General features: G+C 42.4%; 1 protein-coding gene across 2 annotated transcripts in view; it reads right to left on the bottom strand.

Annotated features, from left to right (window-relative positions):
* The window catches only part of LOC111337480 (uncharacterized), a 40,389-nt gene that overhangs the window by 10,164 nt on the left and 10,050 nt on the right, over positions 1 to 20,175 (bottom strand). For both annotated transcript variants that reach the window (XM_088758530.1, XM_088758529.1), the window contains exons 2-7: positions 17,773 to 18,022; positions 5,162 to 17,209; positions 3,117 to 4,744; positions 2,209 to 2,845; positions 1,328 to 1,867; positions 89 to 278 (exon numbers count right to left, since the gene is read on the bottom strand). In XM_088758530.1, coding sequence (XP_088614656.1) covers positions 89 to 278; positions 1,328 to 1,867; positions 2,209 to 2,845; positions 3,117 to 4,744; positions 5,162 to 17,209; positions 17,773 to 18,022 — 15,293 coding nt within the window. The remainder of the gene's footprint in view (positions 1 to 88; positions 279 to 1,327; positions 1,868 to 2,208; positions 2,846 to 3,116; positions 4,745 to 5,161; positions 17,210 to 17,772; positions 18,023 to 20,175) is intronic.

Genomic DNA, 20,175 nt, shown 5'->3' with positions numbered 1-20,175 from the left:
TTCTTAAATATTGCACCAGCCAACATTCTCTAATCTTGATCGAGGACATGACTAATCCGAAAATCTTATTGCGAATTGTGAACAGCACCTGACAACCAGCTTCGTCATATCTGACTGGTATTTGGCGGGTTCAATTCCAGTTCCTAATCTTGCTTCACTTGGCAAAGGAGGGGTAAAATCTACTGTGAAACCATCGGAGGAAGCTTCAACATGAAGACCAGCGAAGTTGATGGCTCTAACGACGAAAACGTACTGAGCGCCACTCTCGAGGTCTAAGCCTACACAACGAAAGCATGAAGATTACCTTCGCGAGATATTTCTCATTTTTCCACTAGCTATTATGCCATTTTATCATAGTAGGGGAATGGATCGCACAAAATATGCCACGATATTACAGTGTAGAACAGGGCAAAAATACGGACAGAAACGATCCACGCGATCATTGATTTCTTTTTCGTTTTTTAACACGACTTTTTCAGCAATGAACTCCGAAGCCCAGTTTTTTTGTCACAATAACACACAAAGGTTCCTTTAGGGTTGTTTTCTTCTTTCACGCACACCTTATGCGATCAAAAAGATGCTCTGATAAGACCGTACAAATGTTCGAAAACTAGAAGACCAAAAGACTAATAAAATCGAATAATACTGGAATAATAAACTCTTTACTTGAGGGTTTGACATATATGCGTGTATTTTTTTCCTCACCCCTACCGAGCTCGGAAAAAATACCACGCAACGTGCAAAATATCTGCGCGTATTATATGTCAAACCATCGAATGAGGTATATCTGTTATTACAAATAGTGCTTCAAAATTAGACAGAATAATGTGGACATGGTGAGGTTACAGCGGCACCAGGGAGTGCAAATGACCATCTGCAAATAATGTCAGACACAGCTGTACTGGAGGAGCATTCCATTAAAGGCGGAGAGGAGTTGTGGTAAAAAGCACTTATTTTCTTAGCAGCCGTACTATCATTGAGCGTTTGCTCGCTGGAACTCACCCATATAAACGCAAATTTGAAAGTTTAAGATTTAATTAAAGATGAGGGAGTATTTTGCGGTTGTTACAACAGGGAAGGGAAACATTTCTCCGTTCATGAAGTCTTGTAAAATAAACTGAAATAATGATCAGTAATAATATCAATCATAATGATGATAATGATAATAATAAAAATAATAATCATAGTTGCTCAAAGTTTGACTCGAGTCTCGCTCACGAAAAACTGTTCGCATCTCAACAGATAATGTGTGTGGAAATATATCCGTAAAACTTTTTGGGCTAATCGGAGGCTATTGTTTATATCAACTTCCTTAAACATATTTCACCTGTTATTGAGACATTTGTAGCTTGCCCCACTCCAGTAAAAGGTTGTGGGCAGGAGGAGAGGTTCCTGGCGTCACATAAAGCGAGTTTATAGGATTTAATACCAGATTCCAAGTCTTCAAAGTTAAACCAAGAGGCACGGATATCTTGTTCCCCATTCACATAATTGACATCTGTGTCACTCCCATCAATGACATGCCCAGATGTGGGTGGCGTTTCATCCACTGTCACTCCATTCGACGTAAGTAAAGCTTGGACACCTGCGCCGTTCATTGCCTTCACTGTGACAAAATACTGCCTACCATTCGTCACGGGTTCAACAAGAACCTTGCTGACAGACGTACTGGATATGGTAAGTTCAGTTTCATTGACTAGATCGCAAGAGCCTGGTGACAATCCAGCGCACCACGTGAGACGAACGACTTCACTTTCAAGGTCTTCAAATGCTTTCCAGCGAGCTGCTATTTGGGTTCTGCTTTGTTGCATGTCAATGTCTTCACCTTCCTTTGTTCCATCTATAATTTGTCCTTCAGATAGGGGACCTACAAGGAACAGCAAACCATATCGTTTCAATCGACGAGAACAATAAGAACATGTCTAAGACAAAAACAGCCTAACAACGACTCCATCAACAAAAAAGACAAAGATTAAAATAACCCTCAAAGCCTTCCTTTTTTCATAGCCTAACCTGTTTTAAATATTAATGGATGATTAAATTCTTTTTATGCGACCCAGAATAATTTATAACCCTGTTCCAATGAATACATCAACTCAGAGTGAGGGTAGCAAAGACCATGTTTATTGTCAAAATTTCTCACTGGCGTAATCTAATCTAATCCAATTATTCTAACCAAGTATTTAGATGAGAACTCGTCTAAATTACCTGTCTTGTCAACAGTGACGCCATTCGAGGACTTAACGTCGCTGACAAGGTTAGCTCTGTTCTCCGCCTTGATAGAAACAAAATATCTCTCGCCTTGAATAAGCTTCAGGTTTCGCAGAGTGTAACTAGTAGCGTTACCTAGGTCAGTAAAGTTCATAATATTACATTCACCAGGCTGGGTGCCAACACATAGATAATATTTCTGGACTCCACTCTCCTTGTCAAAGAATCCACTCCACTCTACTGATATCTCTGAGTCGGTGAACACCTCAGAAGTTTCTCCTACAGGCAGATTCTCAACATGCATGACCTCACCCACTATTGGGGAGGTTGAGTCAACCACAAAGCCATTCGATGACAACTCGCTGGCTCCACCAACAATGTTCGTAGAGCGAATCGTTGTTACATACTTCACACCCTCTTGAAGCTCTAAGTCAGCAATGCAAATTATAGTGCGGTTTCCAACGTCCATCTGCTGTAACAAACAGCTGTTCTCGTCGATGACGGAACAAATGGACACTTCGCTCTTTAATACACTACTTTCAGTGTCCTTTGTTTCCCAGCTAACACAGTATGCGTCTTTGGCAGTTATGTAGTCTTTATCACCAAAAGGCGATCGTAGCTGGAGGTCGATTACCTGTGTGGACGAAAAGATCAACTTAACTAAAATTATAAATTATAACTGAAAGAAGTTGACTTATTTTTTGTTGATCTAAACAATTGAATAATGGGCTTATAGGCAAGTAACATGAAGAGACGACTGTTTGGAATACACTACAGACTGCTCGAATAATTTGCGTTCGTAGAGAGTAAGTGAAGTTTCGAGGAACGATACAAAACAAATGGACTTCACAGAAGAGCTAAATATCGATATATCAACAAAATTCAAACGATTAACATTAAGTTACCTTAGAGATATCAGGAGGGGTACTATCCACTATAACACCGTCAGACGACACCCTGGTAACCGCTCCTGCACCGTTGTAAGCGCTAACCGTCACAAAAACAGCCATTCCCGTCGCTAAGGATGGACGAATCTGCTGACCGTAGGCAGTGTGTTCACTCACATCCATTTCAGGAATGATGTCACAAGTTCCTTTTATCGTTCCAGCACACCATGCGTACCTGGTTACCCCAGACTCTTCATCCTGAAACTCGTCCCAGTTGGCATAAATAAATGTACCACCCGCTTGGAAATCAATGTCCTCAAGTGTTTGCCCATCTCTGACTCTGCCCGCAACAGGAGGAGTACTGTCGACTTGAATTCCATTAGAAGCTGCCAAGCTGCTATAGCCGACTTCGTTCGTTGCTCTCACGTTCACAAAATATAGACCCGTGTGATTCAAACTTAAACCAGTAATTGTACCTTTAAGAGCCATCCCAAAACTAACAAAGTCATTTACGTCGCATTTTTCTTGCGCTGTTCCCACACACATCTCGTACTCGGTGATTCTACCGTTAGAATCGGTAAACGGTGACCAATTGGCGGAGATTTCACTTTCCGATATCTGCAAGGCTGCGTCATTTCTCTCGTTCGAGCCATCGTAAACAGTACCGGGAGTCGGTAAGGTAACGTCGAGTATAAACTGATTAGATACAGCTTCACTGAACAACCCCACCTTGTTATGGGCTCGGACCACGACAACATATGAAACTCCAGGTTTGATGTCAAGAGCGGAATTCCTTAAGTTCCTTTTGAGTCCGACATCGACAAACGGGGTGATGCACTCTTTTTCAGAGCCAGAGTGACAGACAGCCCACTCAAAGTGACTCAATCCACTCTCTTTATCAGAGAAACCACTCCAATCTGCCGTAACAGGCTCATCTTTACGCAGGTACTCAGTTCCCAGTGTATTTCCTACTATAACGGCACCCTTTGTTGGCTTAGTACTATCAATAAGCAGCGGTTTAGAGATGGCAGTTGATATCATGCCTGCACCGTTTGCTACCTTAATTCTAATGAACACCACAGCTCCTGATGCAAGCGGGTGCGAAAGAGAATGCTTGATCCTTGTTGTACTTGTTTCTACATCTGTCCATGGGACAATATCACACGTTTCTGATCTCGAGCCAGCGCACCACTCTACAGAAGAAATTCCACTTTCTGCATCGGAAGGAGCTTCCCAGGAAAATGATAACAAACGATCATTTCCTTGCTTGATATCGCATGAAGAAATACTAGAAATATTGCACCACTGGACAGACGAGAAAACACGTAGGGACGAAACACCAAAAGCGTCGGTTTGATCTGCATCAGCTGGTGTGTCCCATACAGATCGCGCTATCCGACGGGAACCCGAAGATAAGGAAGGCTGCGAATCTGCACTCTTTTGAGTCTCATCGGCCACTAGAACTTCCCCAACGCTTGGTGGAGTGATGTCCAGCATTACGCCATCAGAGTAAGCTGTTTCTTTTAATCCAGCACCATTTAGAGCTTCTACTGTAAAGAAGTGTCGTTGGCCTTCTTTTAGGACAATGGAATAGTGCACACTTGTTTGGAGATTTGCAGATGTCATGTTATGTACGTTGCAGGCGCCTGGGAGAAATAAAAAAATACCACATTACAGGTTCATGCATTAAAAGGCAATCTCATTTTTAACTTTTTTTCTAAGGAACAATGGATCAGAACGAGGCTTCTAGAGATTTTCTACATAGAGAAATTATAACTGAATGAAGATGTTGCGAGTTGTAGTGCTTGTACCTCCACAGATAATCACAAAATATTTGAAGTAATATTGAAGTAACTGAGGTGAACAGAACATAGACTTTACCGTCAAATACGGTTTTCATAAAATTGCCGAGCCATACATAAACGTAGTTCCTTTAGTTTCCATGTTCATGAACGAGACAAAACTGAAACCCTTTTTCCTCTCATACAGAATTTCCCTATTTTACGCGAAATGCTCTCACGAAAAAACTAGTTCTAACGAGTATAAAAAAGTCAAATGCTTACCTTGCGCCGTTCCAACACACCAGCTGTACTCAACAACACCGCTCTCAGTATCTCGAAATCCCTTCCAGTGGGCAGAAAGTACCCCATTTTCGTTCTGGTAATCAATATCGAGGAATTCTTGGCTACCCGTTGAGGTTAGGTTGCCATCAATTACAAGACCAGATTTTGGTGGCGTCCAGTCCACTACAACTTGCTGTGATGTCAGAGTGGTTTTTAGGCCGAGCATGTTGACTCCAGTAACTGTTACGTGAAAGACTAGCCCTTGGTGGAGGGTAAAATTAAGTTGATCTAAGTCGATGGAACGACTAAGGCTGTCTACGCGTTGAAAATCTAGCAAATTGTCCTGGAATTGGAAACTACCCACACCGACAAGAAAATGGCTTATACCACTCTCAGGATCGTCAATGGACCACGTGACCACAGGGGCAGAAGTTGTGCTCAGGTACAGGGTTCCTTTTCCAGTTGTAGGAGAGATCTGGAGCGATTTTCCCATTGGGGGCGTTCGATCGACAACAACACCATCCGATGAAGCACTGACATGTTCTCCTCTGCTGTTCTCAGCTCTCACTGTGACGTAGTATTTCTTGCCGTGTTCGAGTGTTAGGTTGTGGAAGCGGTTCGTGGACGTTTCCAGATGATATGACTCCAAGAATGGCCACTTACAAATATCAAATCCAGAAGGGCTAGGTGGTTGATCCCTAATGCACCAATCGTACCTGAAGATGCCAAATACTGGATCCTTGTAGCCACTCCAGTGCGCCCAAATTGCTTTGTCGTCTAGTTGGAAGTCAATGTCCTTCGCTGATATAACTGGGCCATCGCTCACTACCCCAGCGGAGAACTTTCCAAGTATGACAAACAATCCAGAAGAGCAATCAGTCCTTTGAAGCCCAGCACCATTTCTGACCCGAATGCAAACGAAGTAAGTTTTATTCCCGACGAGAGTTTGATTATCGATTACCACTCCACCCACTGAGTCGTCTGCGATAACCTCGGTATAGAAATCACCGCTACTTGCTTTAAGTGATAGAGGATCTTCACCAACGGCCCAGCTAGTCTTTCTAATACCACTTTCAGGATCTGTAAATCCTGTCCAAGTAACCACCATGAATGATCCTGGTACTTCATTCTTGTTCCGATCATAGTTGCTTGGGAAAACATACTGAGCAACCACAACGCCAGGGTTCGGTGCAGTGCGGTCGATCACAACGCCATTTGATGCTGTCGTACTATATAAACCGGCTTTATTTACAGCAAGGAGCCTTAAGAAGTACGTTCGGCCGAGTAACAAAGGAATGTCTGAGATCGAAACGCTTGATAAAGCAATTGACACCTTTGTGAAGTTTTTGATGTCATTATTTTCTGGATTAGTACCCAATCCCCATGCGACAGACTCGAGTCCACTTTGGTCATCTTTCGCAGTCCATGAAACGCTCAAAGAAGCATTATTCGGGTCAAATGTTATTTTCAAGTCTTTCACTTCAGGTGGGGAGCTATCAATGATAACACCATCCGTCCAATTTACTGAGGACAGGCTGACAGCGTTAAGAACTTCAATGCCAACGACGTAAGTTTCCCCTTCTTCAAACTTTGTTAAAATTCGACCTTCTCCTGTTATAAATGCAGACCCTGTAGAGTTTACAGGTGTCTTTAAAGCATAAAAAGGAATAACGTATTCGCTCGTGCGTAAGTTTTTAATTGAGAAACGATATCCAAGTATTGGAGTTTCATTATCATAGCACACCCATGAAATGCTCAGCTTGCTTGAACTTGGAGCGTATTTCAAATCCTCATGAACATCTCCCTGACCATCCCAAACATGCAGGCATACTGGAGGTGAAGTATCCACGGTAAATCCATCTGATTTCACAGTAGTTTCCAACCCAACACCGTTCATTGCTGTCACATTAACAAAATATCTTCTTCCACTATCAAGATCTTTGGCTAACATCAAAGCTGCCGTGGAAACATTACCGTTGAAACTGAAGGACCCGTAGGCGTCGTCAACTGAGCTGAATACTTTCACTCTATATTCTTTTACACCACTCTCCGGGTCCGAAAATTTGAGTTTTACCGACAAGTTTCTTATTGAGTTTTGGTATTTTCCATCTTGGACATAAATTAAATCTGGAGGAGTATCATCAAAGACAACGCCGTTTGAAACAGCAATGGCTTTAAGACCCACTTTGTTTGTGCATATTACTGTTGTAAAGTAACGATATCCCAGTTGAAGATTGCGCGCAACTGTAAACGATGTTTTCTGAATCGGCAAGCTTGTGAAGTTCATAACATCGGCCTCTCCAGGCTGTAAGCCAAAGGCAATTTCTAAAGACGCCAAAGATGTTTCTGGATCATCGCAGGTCCATGTGGCAGCCAAGGAGCCTCCGGAGGTGGAACTTAGGTCTAGATTTGGATCGTCACCGTCGAGAACAGGCTTTAAGAAAACGGGAGGAGTGAAATCTACCAAAACACCTTTGGAGGAAACCATCGTACTAGGCATACCAAGCAGATTGAATGCAATCACGGTCGCATAATAACGACTGCCACTTGTCAACTCTGAAATTTGTAATCTTGAGCTCGCAGCTGTGTTTACGAGTCCTACATCTGTAAATTGTTGCACATCTTGGGCTCCAGGAGACATGCCGAATGCCAGCTGATATGTTAATATTTTTGTTTCTTGTTCAGAAAAGTTGAACCATGAAGCTCGAAGAACTGAACTCTCGATTTGTATGTCAATGTCCATCCCAGGTCTTCCATCGGTCACAATGCCTGGCAGGGGTGGCGTGTTATCCACAATAACGCCATTAGAATGAAAAAGCGCTTGATTACCTGCCCTGTCTTTCATCTTGAGGCATGCATGGTATTTTAGACCGGTAGTCATATTTAGCCCAAATAACACATGATTATTTGAATTGGATGGAACGATCTCTTCTTTTTTCACATCGCAGCTGATTGAGTCTGACCTGCTCGATAAACCTAATAGTACCGTTTCAACACCAGAGAAATCAGTAAAGCCATACCAGTGGGCACGGAATAGAGTGGAGTAGCTTTGATACTGGGCATCTACTGAACCCCATCCGTCTAGGATGATTCCTCTCTTTGGGGACTCTTGGTCAGAAAGCAGAGGGGGCGATGATCTGATGCTAAACAGCCCAGCGTTGTTGATGGCCCAGATGGTAATATAATAACGTCGGTTGTTTTCCACGGATAACAAGTTTTGCGCTGTCCAGTTGGCTCTCATTGAAGACATCGGTGTAGTTAATGGAGTCGACTGAAATTTCATGACGTCATCAGCCCCAGGATAGCTTCCAACTCCCACCTTGTACGTTGCGACTCTGGATAAATCGTCCTCAATTTCGAAATACGCTCTGAAAGTAATACGCGGTGTGTTTATAAATGTCAGTGTTTCGCTGAAATGTCCATGCTGGACGTAAGTTATTAGAGGGGGACTAGTATCAACGATGAATGTGTTTGACAAGCCGCGTGCAGCAACACCTGCTTTATCTTTTGCTTCAATAACCACTGAGTACACTCCATCTTCAAGGTCAATGTTACGCCCAGTGGACCTTACTCGTCCAGCCGTCATAGGTGCGGCCAATAGGGCATCAGTCTTCAAAGAGGCTACTGCAATACCAAAACCTGAAACACCACTATGTACATCGTAGAAGCTGTCGTTACTGCACTGATCAGGGTCGACTGGTCCAGATACTCTCTGTTCATCCTCTAAACACCAATTCCATCGTGCCCATACTGATTTACTTATCCACTGAAACAACTGAGGAGGACCCGTTAATCCGGTGATGACTTTTCCAGTGTGTGGAGGAATAAAGTCGACAATGGCTCCATTGCTACTGCCATTAGTACACATACCAACACCATTGCAGCCAACAACTGTAACAAAATAACGCTGACCACTGCTCAGAAAAAGACCTGAAATGGTCATTCTGGTTTGCAAGCCAACCGTTTTAAAATTCTTAATGTCATCCAGTCCAGGGTTAGTCCCTAAACCAACGCGATATTCGACTAGGCCACTTTCTGAATCTGCGAACGCTTGTTCCCAGTGTGAGCTAAAGATATATCTTTCGCTGGTGTAGTTCTTATCCCTCCCCTCTACGCCATCTTTAATGTATTGTGAAGCGACCGTGGGCGGTGTATTGTCAATGATAATGCCATCGGAAGAAATGGTTTTCTTAAGGTTAGCTCCATTTATAATCTTTATGGAGACGTGATATCTTACTCGCGGAAGAATGTTGACATCAGAAAAACTCGCAAAAAGCATCCCATCTTTGAAGACTTTGTGGGTAACAGAGGTGACATCTTCAAATGCTCTCACGTCATGTCCTCCTGGATAAGTGCCAATTCCTACCAGTTGTGCGCTGATGCCACTTTCCTGGTCCCCACATTTCCATTTTGCTTGAATACTGCTCAGTTTTCTTACAAAGTCAACATCAAACAAATCTTCATTGTTCGTTACGTCAATAGCATTCGTTTCGCAATACGGCGGCGTATTATCTGGCACAAATCCATTTGTTTCAATAACTGTTTGAAGTCCAGCCGCATTTGTTCCACGGAGTACTAGCTTGTAAGGGAAACCAGCTTCAAGAGAAAGGCCATTCATAAGAGGAGTCTGTTGTGTGAGTGCAATATCTACAAATGATGTAACATCTTCATCGGCTTTGTTTCTTGAAATCTTCCACTCGTATCTCACCATAGGGCTCTCGGGATCTTTGAAAAGATCAAATTTTCCCCGAACACGCCTTAGCGATGGCAGAAACATTGCATCAGCTTCACCAGCACCATCCTGGAAATACCCGGCAAAAGGCGGTGTCGTGTCAATCAAAATACCATCGCTGCACATAACTGCTTTTAGTCCAAACAAATCCATCGCATAAAGGCGTGTGAAATATTTTTTGCCGTGATGCAAATCTAGGCTAGATGTCTGGATGGTAGTTGAATCACCAAGAGTCGTCAGAGGAACGATATCTGCTTCAGCTTCGTCAAAAGTGCAGCTGGTAACAGACGATACCCCCCATTTTATGAATGCAATATCTTCAATATTGCTCTTGAGGGCAAAATTCATACCTAAAGCGTATGTATCTGACTGATAATCTGCATCTTGATGTTCATCGACACCATCGTAGACATAACGAATCTGAGGACCCTTACGTCTAGCCGTAAATTGTGGGCAGTTAACTAACTTACTGTCACGACCCATGTCATTTGTCGCCAATACGCTGACAAACACGTCTCGTCCATGCATTATTGGGAGATCGTTGATAACTACGCTTAAAGATGTTCCCACCCATGCAGAGTAGTCATCGCCAGAACCCTGAATGGATCCTATCCTCACGTGGTAGTTGTTTATTTTAGTATCTTCGTAGAATCCATGCCACTGGACGAAATATTTTTTGTCAGCAGCTTGCCTTGCAGTACATTCCCCAGCGATAGGAGGCGTTGTGTCTACATCTTCGTGGCAATTTGTAAAGAGCGTCCGGTCGATCGTTCTCGCTGACCACCACCACTCCGCAAGGGTCTTCTTCGAACACCATTTAATCTTAATGCTACAGCCAAACAACTTACACTTGATCCGAATGCAGAGACGGAATCTGTACCACAACCAAACTCTTATGCGAAGAGGAGTCATTCGTAGCCTAAGCTCAATGCAGGCTTTAAGCGGCCACTTATCGATCTTGATTCTCAGTTCTGGTACGAAGTAGGATTCTAGAAGTCTTGCCTCAATCGTAATTCCAGCTTCTACAATAAAAAGTGACAAAGAAGCTCCAGCGTATACAGAGATCCAGGCTCCAGGGATGAGACTAAGTCTGAAAACTTTGTCTCTCATACAAACTTGCCCTTGATAGTCCACACTATAGTAACCACCAGCCCCAGCAAACAGTCTTACAGGTATGCCAAACACAATGATGGTTTGCGAATATTCAGGGAAGAATTTATGATATCCCCTAAGAACATTTCCACGGAACAAGGTCATACACGATCCGAGATCTGAGACTTGCCTTCGCATTCTCCTGTTACTCTTATCAACTTCTTCCAGTTGTTCAGAATAAACATCAGACTCTAAGAGCTCTTGCGTGGTGCTTCGCTTTCTTGTGGTTCCGCAAATCATATCTCCGAATGGAAACAACCTCCGGGGTCGCAGAATGTAGTCATTCATAACTGTAAAAAAGAGGCAGTTCTCTTGGATTCCAAAAGTCATTTTCAAAATCGGCAGTCTTATATAGAAATATCTTTCTTCAAAGTCGCCACCTATAAGCTCTACATTATCTTTCTCAGCATAAGTACCACTTGAGAACGCCACTGCAATAACTTCATTGTCAACCCTGGAGACCGATTCTAAGCCCGAGGGGGTTCTAACGACCCTAGAGAGCGTGTTTTCTCCGGTCTCATCACCACCACTGATGTCATGGAACTCGAGCTTACATTGGAAACCAGAAATCATGGCACATTTCGAGATGCAAACATACTCGGTACTGAACTGTCTGACGATAGCCATGCCTTGCGCGTTTGCTCCGATGATGATTACTCTGTCAGGTGTTAAGCCAGATGAAGACAGATCCCCACTCGCAGATAGCTTATAGCCGTAGGCCTTTCCACCTTTGCCGTCTGTTACCCAAAGGACATTTGTTGGCTCATCGTATGAAAGAGAAGTTGCACTACCTTCAACTGATGCAGATTTCGACACACCAATCCAAGATGGCTTTGGCGACGAGAAGGAACTTGTCACACCAGATTTCTTTACGGAATAAATTTTGTTTGATGCGCTGTCACTGATCCAGATCCAATCTCGAGCAACAGCTACTCCTCCTATTTTCACAACTAGAGGGCTTCCTTGACTACCAAGTTGAATTATCTTTTTAACTCCATTACCAAAATTGGTAACCACCAAAAGCGATGCTTTCCCTTTGTTACTTGAGACTCCGTGCATACCCAAAATAACCTCGCTCTTGGAAAGCCTTGAAATACCCTCTACTTTATAGTCATCAAATAAACCAGGGGTCAGCCATCGCCCACTCTTATCCATGGAGGAAAGGTCGTCTAGATGCGGGAACTTCCAAGTGAAAATGGTCTTTAGATAAAGTGATGAAGATCGTTTGATTGATCGTACACAGACTTCCCCTGAGCAATATGGTATTTGTTCCCACGGTTTGTAGGCCCTGGGGTCCAATCCTCTCTGTCGCAGCTGTAACTTGCTAAGAAAGTCGGTAACTTCGTCCAAAAAGTTGTTGACTTTTGTAACAGTATCAGTGAATTTGTTCGCATATTTGTCAAGATAGGGCTTCACGACATCACTGAGTTCTCCCGTTTCAGATAAGAGGTCGATGATTGGGCTCGAGAATGAATTGGTCACACCTTTTAAGTTATCAGCATATCTTGAGGCACCTTGGGTAACAGTATCTAGTGCTTGTAGGACGTGGTTTATATTCTTTGTCTTCTTCCACAGTTCGTATGACAGTTTAAGTTTAGAACGCACATCTCTAACCGCTTTAATATGTTCTAGAACAGCGTCATCGTAGACATTTCTCATTGATTTGAATGTGTTCTCGAGCAAATCTTGCATTTTCTTCTGTATTTCCTTCGCCTTCTGTATATAGTCCACAATTCTTTCGATTCGTTCCTTTACGTCTTTTATAGAGCGCTTTTGAATTCCACTCCCCTCGTTGTTTTCGACCTGTCGGCCAGTGATCTTTTGGAAAACCTTCTTCACTCTTTGAACATCGTCTTTGAGGGAGAAATTCCTGACTTGTTCCACTAGGAGTTTTACTCTGTCGATCACAGCTGTGATGTTATCAACGCCTTGTTCGCAAGTTTCAAGCATGTCATTGTAACCACTCGCTTCTTTAAATTTATCTTTCAGCACGTCGACCTTATCTTTTATGGTTTTAGCTTGATCGATAAAAGCTTTAGAGATGCAAGTTCCACCCTTGATACACTTCTGTATTTTGAAGTTCTTCCATGTAGCCGGAACCATGTCATAGAGAACTTTCACTTCTTTCTTGAAGTCCTTGTACTGATCAATGACATATCTCCCAACCCCAAAAGCTTTGCGGACGCATGGTTTAGTGCTCTCTACGAATATTTTCTTGATCTGCTTGCAGTCGGGTAATTGTCCCGCCGTCTCAAGAATAGGCGAAAAATTGTTAGTGAAAGGCTTAAGCTCTATCAGGACCACCATAACTTCACGCACCATGGCCTTGGTATTTCTCAGTTCGTCTTGCATCTCGTTGATTGGTTCTTTAATTCTACGAAACTTTGACACGGCTTTGCTGATGAGCTTATCGGCCTCTTCGTTGAAAAACGTATTAACTTCTTTGACAATGTCGTAGTTTCCAAACTTGTCGAGCGTCTCTGTAGCGATAGTCTTAAACTCGTTGCAGACATCTTTTATTCGCTGATCAAAGTCAAGTCCAAACTGCTTTCTGATATCAAGCTTCTGGATCTCTTTTTCGTAGTCTTGGGCTCTGTCCGCAAAGTTAAGAATATCATCTACTGTTTTCCTTGCTTTATTTGCGTACTCTGGCAGATTTTTGAGACGCGCGAGGGCCTCGTTGATCCGAACAGCTATTTCACGAACGGATTTCAGGAACCCTTTCTTTGTATTAAGAATTGAAAGAAAATCTGAAATAATCTGGGCAACGCGAGAAATCTTCCCGACACGAGCTGCCATGTTCTCTTCATACCACGTCTCGACGTTAGACACAGCGGATTTCAACTCTGTCCCAACCGTTTTTATCTTCGTCGCGACAGGTCCGATGAACGATCCTAGTTCTGTAAGTGCTTCACGAGCATTTTCTTGAACTTTGTCTATTACGTCAGCGGAGAAATTTGCAGCTTTGGTGCATGCACCATTGACTTTTGAGGCTGTCCCGTTGGCAAAGTCCACTATATCATCCGCAAGATTTTGAATATCTTTCAGTTTGCCGGTGAGCTCTTGCAGCGAGTCCGAGACGAATCCTTTAGCAGCCACGGTAAAGTTACGCTGAATTTCGTCTATTAAAGAATCTACGAGGATGGTAAAGTTTAGCAGTTCTGTAAGTGCATTTTGGGTAGTATTCTGTACGAGCTGAAGTACCCGAATTCCTTCCTGCTCAACGTTTTCTCCAAACTCTTTAAATTCCTTGGTTGAGTTCAAAGCCACTTTATACACTCCACAGATACGCTGTACGTTTTTCTCCGCGAACTGCTCCATTGCCGGCCCGAGCTCCTGAAAGAAATCTGTGATATCACCTATTGCTGAGACATTCCCATATTGAACGTCGAGTACTTTAATAATACTCTCTAGAAATTCTTGTAGAACTTCACTCGGATTTGTAGAATTCGAGTTGGAGTTTCCGCCCAACAGCCCTTGGAAAAGTTCTTCGAGATCAAACTTCTTGCCAGGTAATATTTCTTCAAAAAACTTTTGGAGATCAAAACCCGGGAGTTTGAACTGCACTAAAAAGTCTCCAAGTTTCTCTAAAATTGCGATAAAATTTTGGAAGCCTGGTGATTTCAGATTGAGGTTGAACTTTAAGCTGATCCGCCAATCAAAACGCAGACCAAAGTTAAAACCACTACCCCTAAATGGAGGAAATCGTTGGTTCATGTCTGGTAACTGTAACCTGGGGAATCTAATGCTTTGAAGAAAATCAAGCGAGGAAGACATATCCAGGAAACGATTGGCAAACCGTAGAAGATTTAAGGAAACTTGCTGAAATGTTTCCAGAGAAAACGAGAGGCGGATGGAAAACTTGAACGGAAGCTGTAAACGAAAACCATCAGGAACAGATAAACCTATGGAATTGAAATATTCTTTGATTTTGTCAAAATGGAGGTCGACAGAGACCGAGCGAAGAATGTCCAGAAGTGTCTTGATATTGAAATTTCTGGGAAGATCATGGGGCAAATAGTTGGTTATGTTACCTACAATGCCAAGTATATTGTCCAGAGCTGCAATAACGTTTTGAAAAACGTCATCTACGACAGTCAGCCTTCCGAGACTTAGCTGTATTTTCTTTATCATTTTTGTGAGCCACTTCCAGTCCTTGAGGCGGCTTAGAACATCTTTGGTAAATGTTATGATTTTTCCGATAAGATTAATCGGTCGTAGAGGTTGCACTAGATTCTGCACAAATTGAACGAACTTGTTGACGAACTCTATAAATTTGTCGATATACAACGGTAAATAGCCGGCAAGTTTGCTGATGAATTGGTTTATCTGTTCAGCAATCACACTTGTAATACTATCAAACTGCTTGAGGAGATCGTCTCCTGCGTCAGCCACGGCATGGATGAGGTCTTTCGGGAAATCATTCTTAAAACTGACAGAAGCCTTAAAAGCAGCTTTACCTCGGACGACTTCAAATCCAAACTTGAGAATGTAAGCATGAACATGCGCATAGTTGTCAAGATTAACCTCAAAGTTCCCGCCAAAAATGCCAATTCTCAGCTTCACCTGATTAATGAACCGGATGATTGTTTCGGCTCCCAACCACTTACCACCATAGGTCTTCAACCATCGCTTCGATCGGCCAAGAGCAAACTCTCTTGGACGGAGGAATGGAAAGAGAGCACGTTTTTGGCGATGAATCGCACGTCGTCTTCTCCTTAAGTAGAGGGCCTTAGGGTGATCACCGTGATTTTCAATAAGCTGAATAATCATGGAGTCCAGAGTCTCGCTTTCTGGAGCGTGCCATAATGCATGCTCTAGGCCTTTTACTACTGAATCGCTTAAATTTTGATGACGCTCGACAAAGATATTAACAACGGCAGCTTTAACATCGGAATGTTCATCTGTGTATAGTGCATGCAGCAAGTGTTGATTCGTGTGCTCGGGAGGAAGCTTGCGCAATGCTGAGATCGCTGCCGATCGTATACCAGAGTTATCGTGGTCAATGTGTTTTAGGATTACTGGAAGTCCCGAAAAATGTCCAAGATTTCCAAAGGCCCAGATGTGGTCTCTTAGCTGTATTTCGTGGTCCGAGCTGTCGGGATGATACAGTGTTGATCTGTTTTTGTACCTGTTGTGAATCATCTCAACTACGCTTTCACATAAGGTATCATTGTATCCCGATCTCTTTGCTCTTTCAGCTAGTCCGGCTAGAACTAGCATCGCTGTAGATGTAACTTCATCTCCTTTTTCTTCTTGTGATGCTAGGTTCAACAAGGCAGCAAAGAGTTGTGAGTGAAGTGGACCTTCTGGTAAGTAGAAAATTCCGATCAGAAGTGTCTCGTATTCTTCTTTGCTAAGAGGTCGAGGGTAATCTGTCTTGACTGCTTGCGCTAAAGTGTTTTGGGCCTGGTAATTTCCATGACCGGCAAGTGCTGCTATATATACAGCCCAAGAGGTGATGTTCTGGTGACTTCGGTCCCGCACAAGTCGATTGATCATTCGAAAAGAGTCTTCATCTTCGCGAACCATACGATGCATCTCATTAGAGCAATCAGCAATTTGACGCTCCTTCATGCTTTTGTCGGTGAAGCAGCGCAGCACTTCATAGAAAGGCCTCGGCTTTTTCTTCTCTCCTCCGATCTTGGACCAGTTTATCCTCTCAGTATCAGTAAACAAAAGATTGTCTCTGTTGAGAGTACGAGCTATCTTCACATGCTGTTCCTCAGTTGTCGAGCGCTTGGAACGATGGTGTTCAGGTGTTAGACAAGATCTTAACGTCAGTTTACTGTATCCCTTTGTTGACATTTCAATGTCTTGCTCTTGGCCTTTAAATCCTTCGAAATTGTCTGCCCTTGGATGCCCATTGGCGGGTCTAAAAAATGCCTTATTAGTACGGTGAACTCTTTCTACCTTTCCGTCTTTCACATGGATGTACGAACTGTGTTGAGACTGCACCTTGTGTTCTGCCTTCGCCGGAGTACCATCCGCAAACGTTTGGTAATCTTGGTTCGTCCAGGTGCGATGCAGATGAGCGTGTGTCTCGTTTGCTGACATAACATTGTACTTTGTTCGAAAGAAACCAGAATCATCGTGTTCTTGTACTTCATAGATGTTGGATCTGTGCGCATCTTTAAGGTTAAGCTGAAATGCACCTGCAATACCTGTTGTCAAATAATGAGTAATGGGAGCAAAATCGTACGTTGTTTAACAGAATGACCCTCCCCCTCCCCACGATCCCTTCTATTGGACAGAACTCATGTGCAGCATAAGCCTGAGTTGACTGAAACGAAACCCTAATTTTCCGGTGCATGACACCAATCTGCCAATTTAGTAGAAAGCCTCAAAACATCAAAATATACGTATTTCAAACAGCCTGTGCACTTTGCGTGAAAGTTGTTCTTGTTGTTTCCTTTTAGTTTCACTACAAGTAAAAGAAAGAAACTAGGCAATTTCAGCCTTATCTTTGACGTTTAGTTCAGCCAAAACCATTCATTTACAAAATCAGTATGGTTTATATTGGAAAGGGCTGTCAAAATTATACAACGAAGACCTTAAACATGAGATATTCTGTAGTTTCTCCGCTCCTCAGTTGAACGGCACTTAAATCGTTATTACATTTAAGTACGTACTAAGTAAATCGAAAATTATATCTGGACGTCCAAACTGTTGAGGTGCTGATGCTGTGGATGAATGTGGGGATAAATTTTGTCTTTCTTCCCCTTACCTTTCTTGAAGGCCGCAATTTCGGGGGACTCGGACCTCTTTGGAAAAAGAACGTCAGTAATGGTACCATGATCTTCCTGCTGGAAGTAAAATGGTTTTGACAGCTGCTCTTCAAACTCTTCATTGACAGGGTGATTGGCAAGAACACGCCCATGATGTAGGCGCCTTAAGCGCGGTTCCCGCACGTCAAGCTTAATGAGATGCGAGTGTTCCCTCCCATTAAAGTCACGAGATGCTGGTGTTAAGTCGACCTGAAATAAACGTAGGCAATAATTATCAACGAAATTAGGCTTTCCTTCAAAATAAAGTAAAATAACAAATGAAATTCCTGTTGGAATAATAACTTTCGTTGCTCTCCTAAACATAGCCATTATCAATACTTTGTGTTTTATTCTGTAGACAATATTTTTAAATATAGTATGATAAGCAGAGCCAAAGAGTATGATTCCATCAATCCATCAATACCCTGGGCCGGGAAGCCCAGAAAATGTTGCTTAAGCAGACAATGTTGTTAAAAAAGAGAGAATCAATTAGTTATTGCAGTTGTTAAACCCGTTGTGATCTAGACACTGGGAATCTATGCGCAAACTTGCTGAATTGCTGGTTTGTTTTTTTTCAGGAAGTAATAGTAACTCAGGATCAGTGATCAATATTTTTAAGTACATGCGTCAAGCAAAGGCACAGTAGTGCCCTCTTCGTGCAATCTTCACTTCAAATTTCTCCCTTGAAAAAATGTCTTTGTCCAACAAAAGAGTAATATTTGCATAGAGACACGAGGACGTTTCAAGCCCCATTTTGTCATATATATATATATATATATTTTCACTCGCACCTTCACTCGAAAGGAAAACCTGTTGTAGAAAAACTAGTTAGGAAAAATCTACAAATGTAAAGTTAATCCCAAGACGATCTGGGAAGACTTATACTCCTTGCGAATTCGGGTCCTTTATTGCATGCATAGTGGCGAAAATAGCACAGACGGCATGCGGAAATGTTGCGCGAGGTACATGTAATTGCGTGCCTTTGCGTGTAAGTTGATTCAAGAGTAATCTTTTGATAGCATACGTCGCAAACCAACATTTTGAAAAGGTGCGTGGGGAGAATTGAAACTATCGAAGATCGAACAATAAAATCCAATTCATAACCTTATATGGTCAAACAATTGACCACAGCTCTCACATCATTGTGCCAGGGAATTCTTAAAAATAAGACCAATGGCTCTTGAATTCGAACTTTCAACAGGATGCGATATTAAGCACGCTTTTGAGTGGAATCCATTATTAAGTGATGGAGTAGTTACTGTTGCCACAACAAAACATTTCTGTAGTCTTAATGGACCAACTACACTGTCTCTAAAAAATAGTTTTAGCTACAATGGCGCAAACTTCTAGAACAGCCTGCCTTGTAGCCTTAGAGAGACAGAATTGTGGACTCAATTTAAGCGCTTTCTCCATTCAAGAATTAGATACGCAGCATTCATGAAAAAAAAAAGCCTTTGCTTTGTGAATAGCTGGTAAGGTATACACTGTAGCAAGTAATTTGTAGAGTAAAGATTAGTTTTATAGCATGGATATAAATTCATTTATTGCACTCTATAGCCTGATGAATTTTAATCAGCGTGTGTAAAGAAAGAGGAAAGATTAAAGATGGTTGAAACGACTCAGCTAGAATTAAAATGACTATGATCAATTTCAACCATTAGCGAGAATAGCATGACGGTATTTGAAAAGAATATCAAGTCCTTGGAAGTATCAGCCTCGTTCCACTTGCTATATTGCACGCGTTGCGTTTAACACGTACTAATACATGTTAAATAAAAATACATTTGCTTGTAGCCGTTTCATGAAAATATCTTTGAATCACATGCTAGAGCGCGTAATCGCAAACAGCAAGCTAAAAACAAAAAATGTTAACCGACCAAAGCGCAAAGCCGAACACCATTTCCTTGCAAACGCAAAGTCTACACATGTGAAAAAAAACCACGACTCTAGAGTGGGATAATGTCGTTTTATGATCAGTCAATTCAATGTTATTCTCTCTGCTACAGAGCGACTTTTTCAGCAGTTTTCTGCCGTCGTAGGAAACGCAGATTAAGCTGTTCCCTCTTCCCATTCCTATTTTATCCAATTAGTCTCCTCTACAATATACTTTATATACAAAGCGATGTGACAAGCTTTGTTTTCTCCGAGGAAAGCGTAAATCATTGCATATTTTGTAACGCTGGTCGCACATGCAAGGAAACAGAGAAATATAACTGTGATACAGAAAGCTCTGTTAATCAACCTGAACTGATCGAAGTGAGCCTTACCAGAGCGTAAACTTGGTAACCATCGCTGTGGGTAGACTTGTCCCCTCGGGCAGTGTAAACTGTCACTTCGTAATCGTAGATACATTTTGTGAGGTG

Source organism: Stylophora pistillata, chromosome 4, assembly GCF_964205215.1.
Source record: "Stylophora pistillata chromosome 4, jaStyPist1.2, whole genome shotgun sequence".
NCBI classification, from domain to species: domain Eukaryota; kingdom Metazoa; phylum Cnidaria; class Anthozoa; order Scleractinia; family Pocilloporidae; genus Stylophora; species Stylophora pistillata.
The sequence above is the reverse complement of the archived record's forward strand: the minus strand, read 5'-3'. Positions and strand labels throughout refer to the sequence as shown.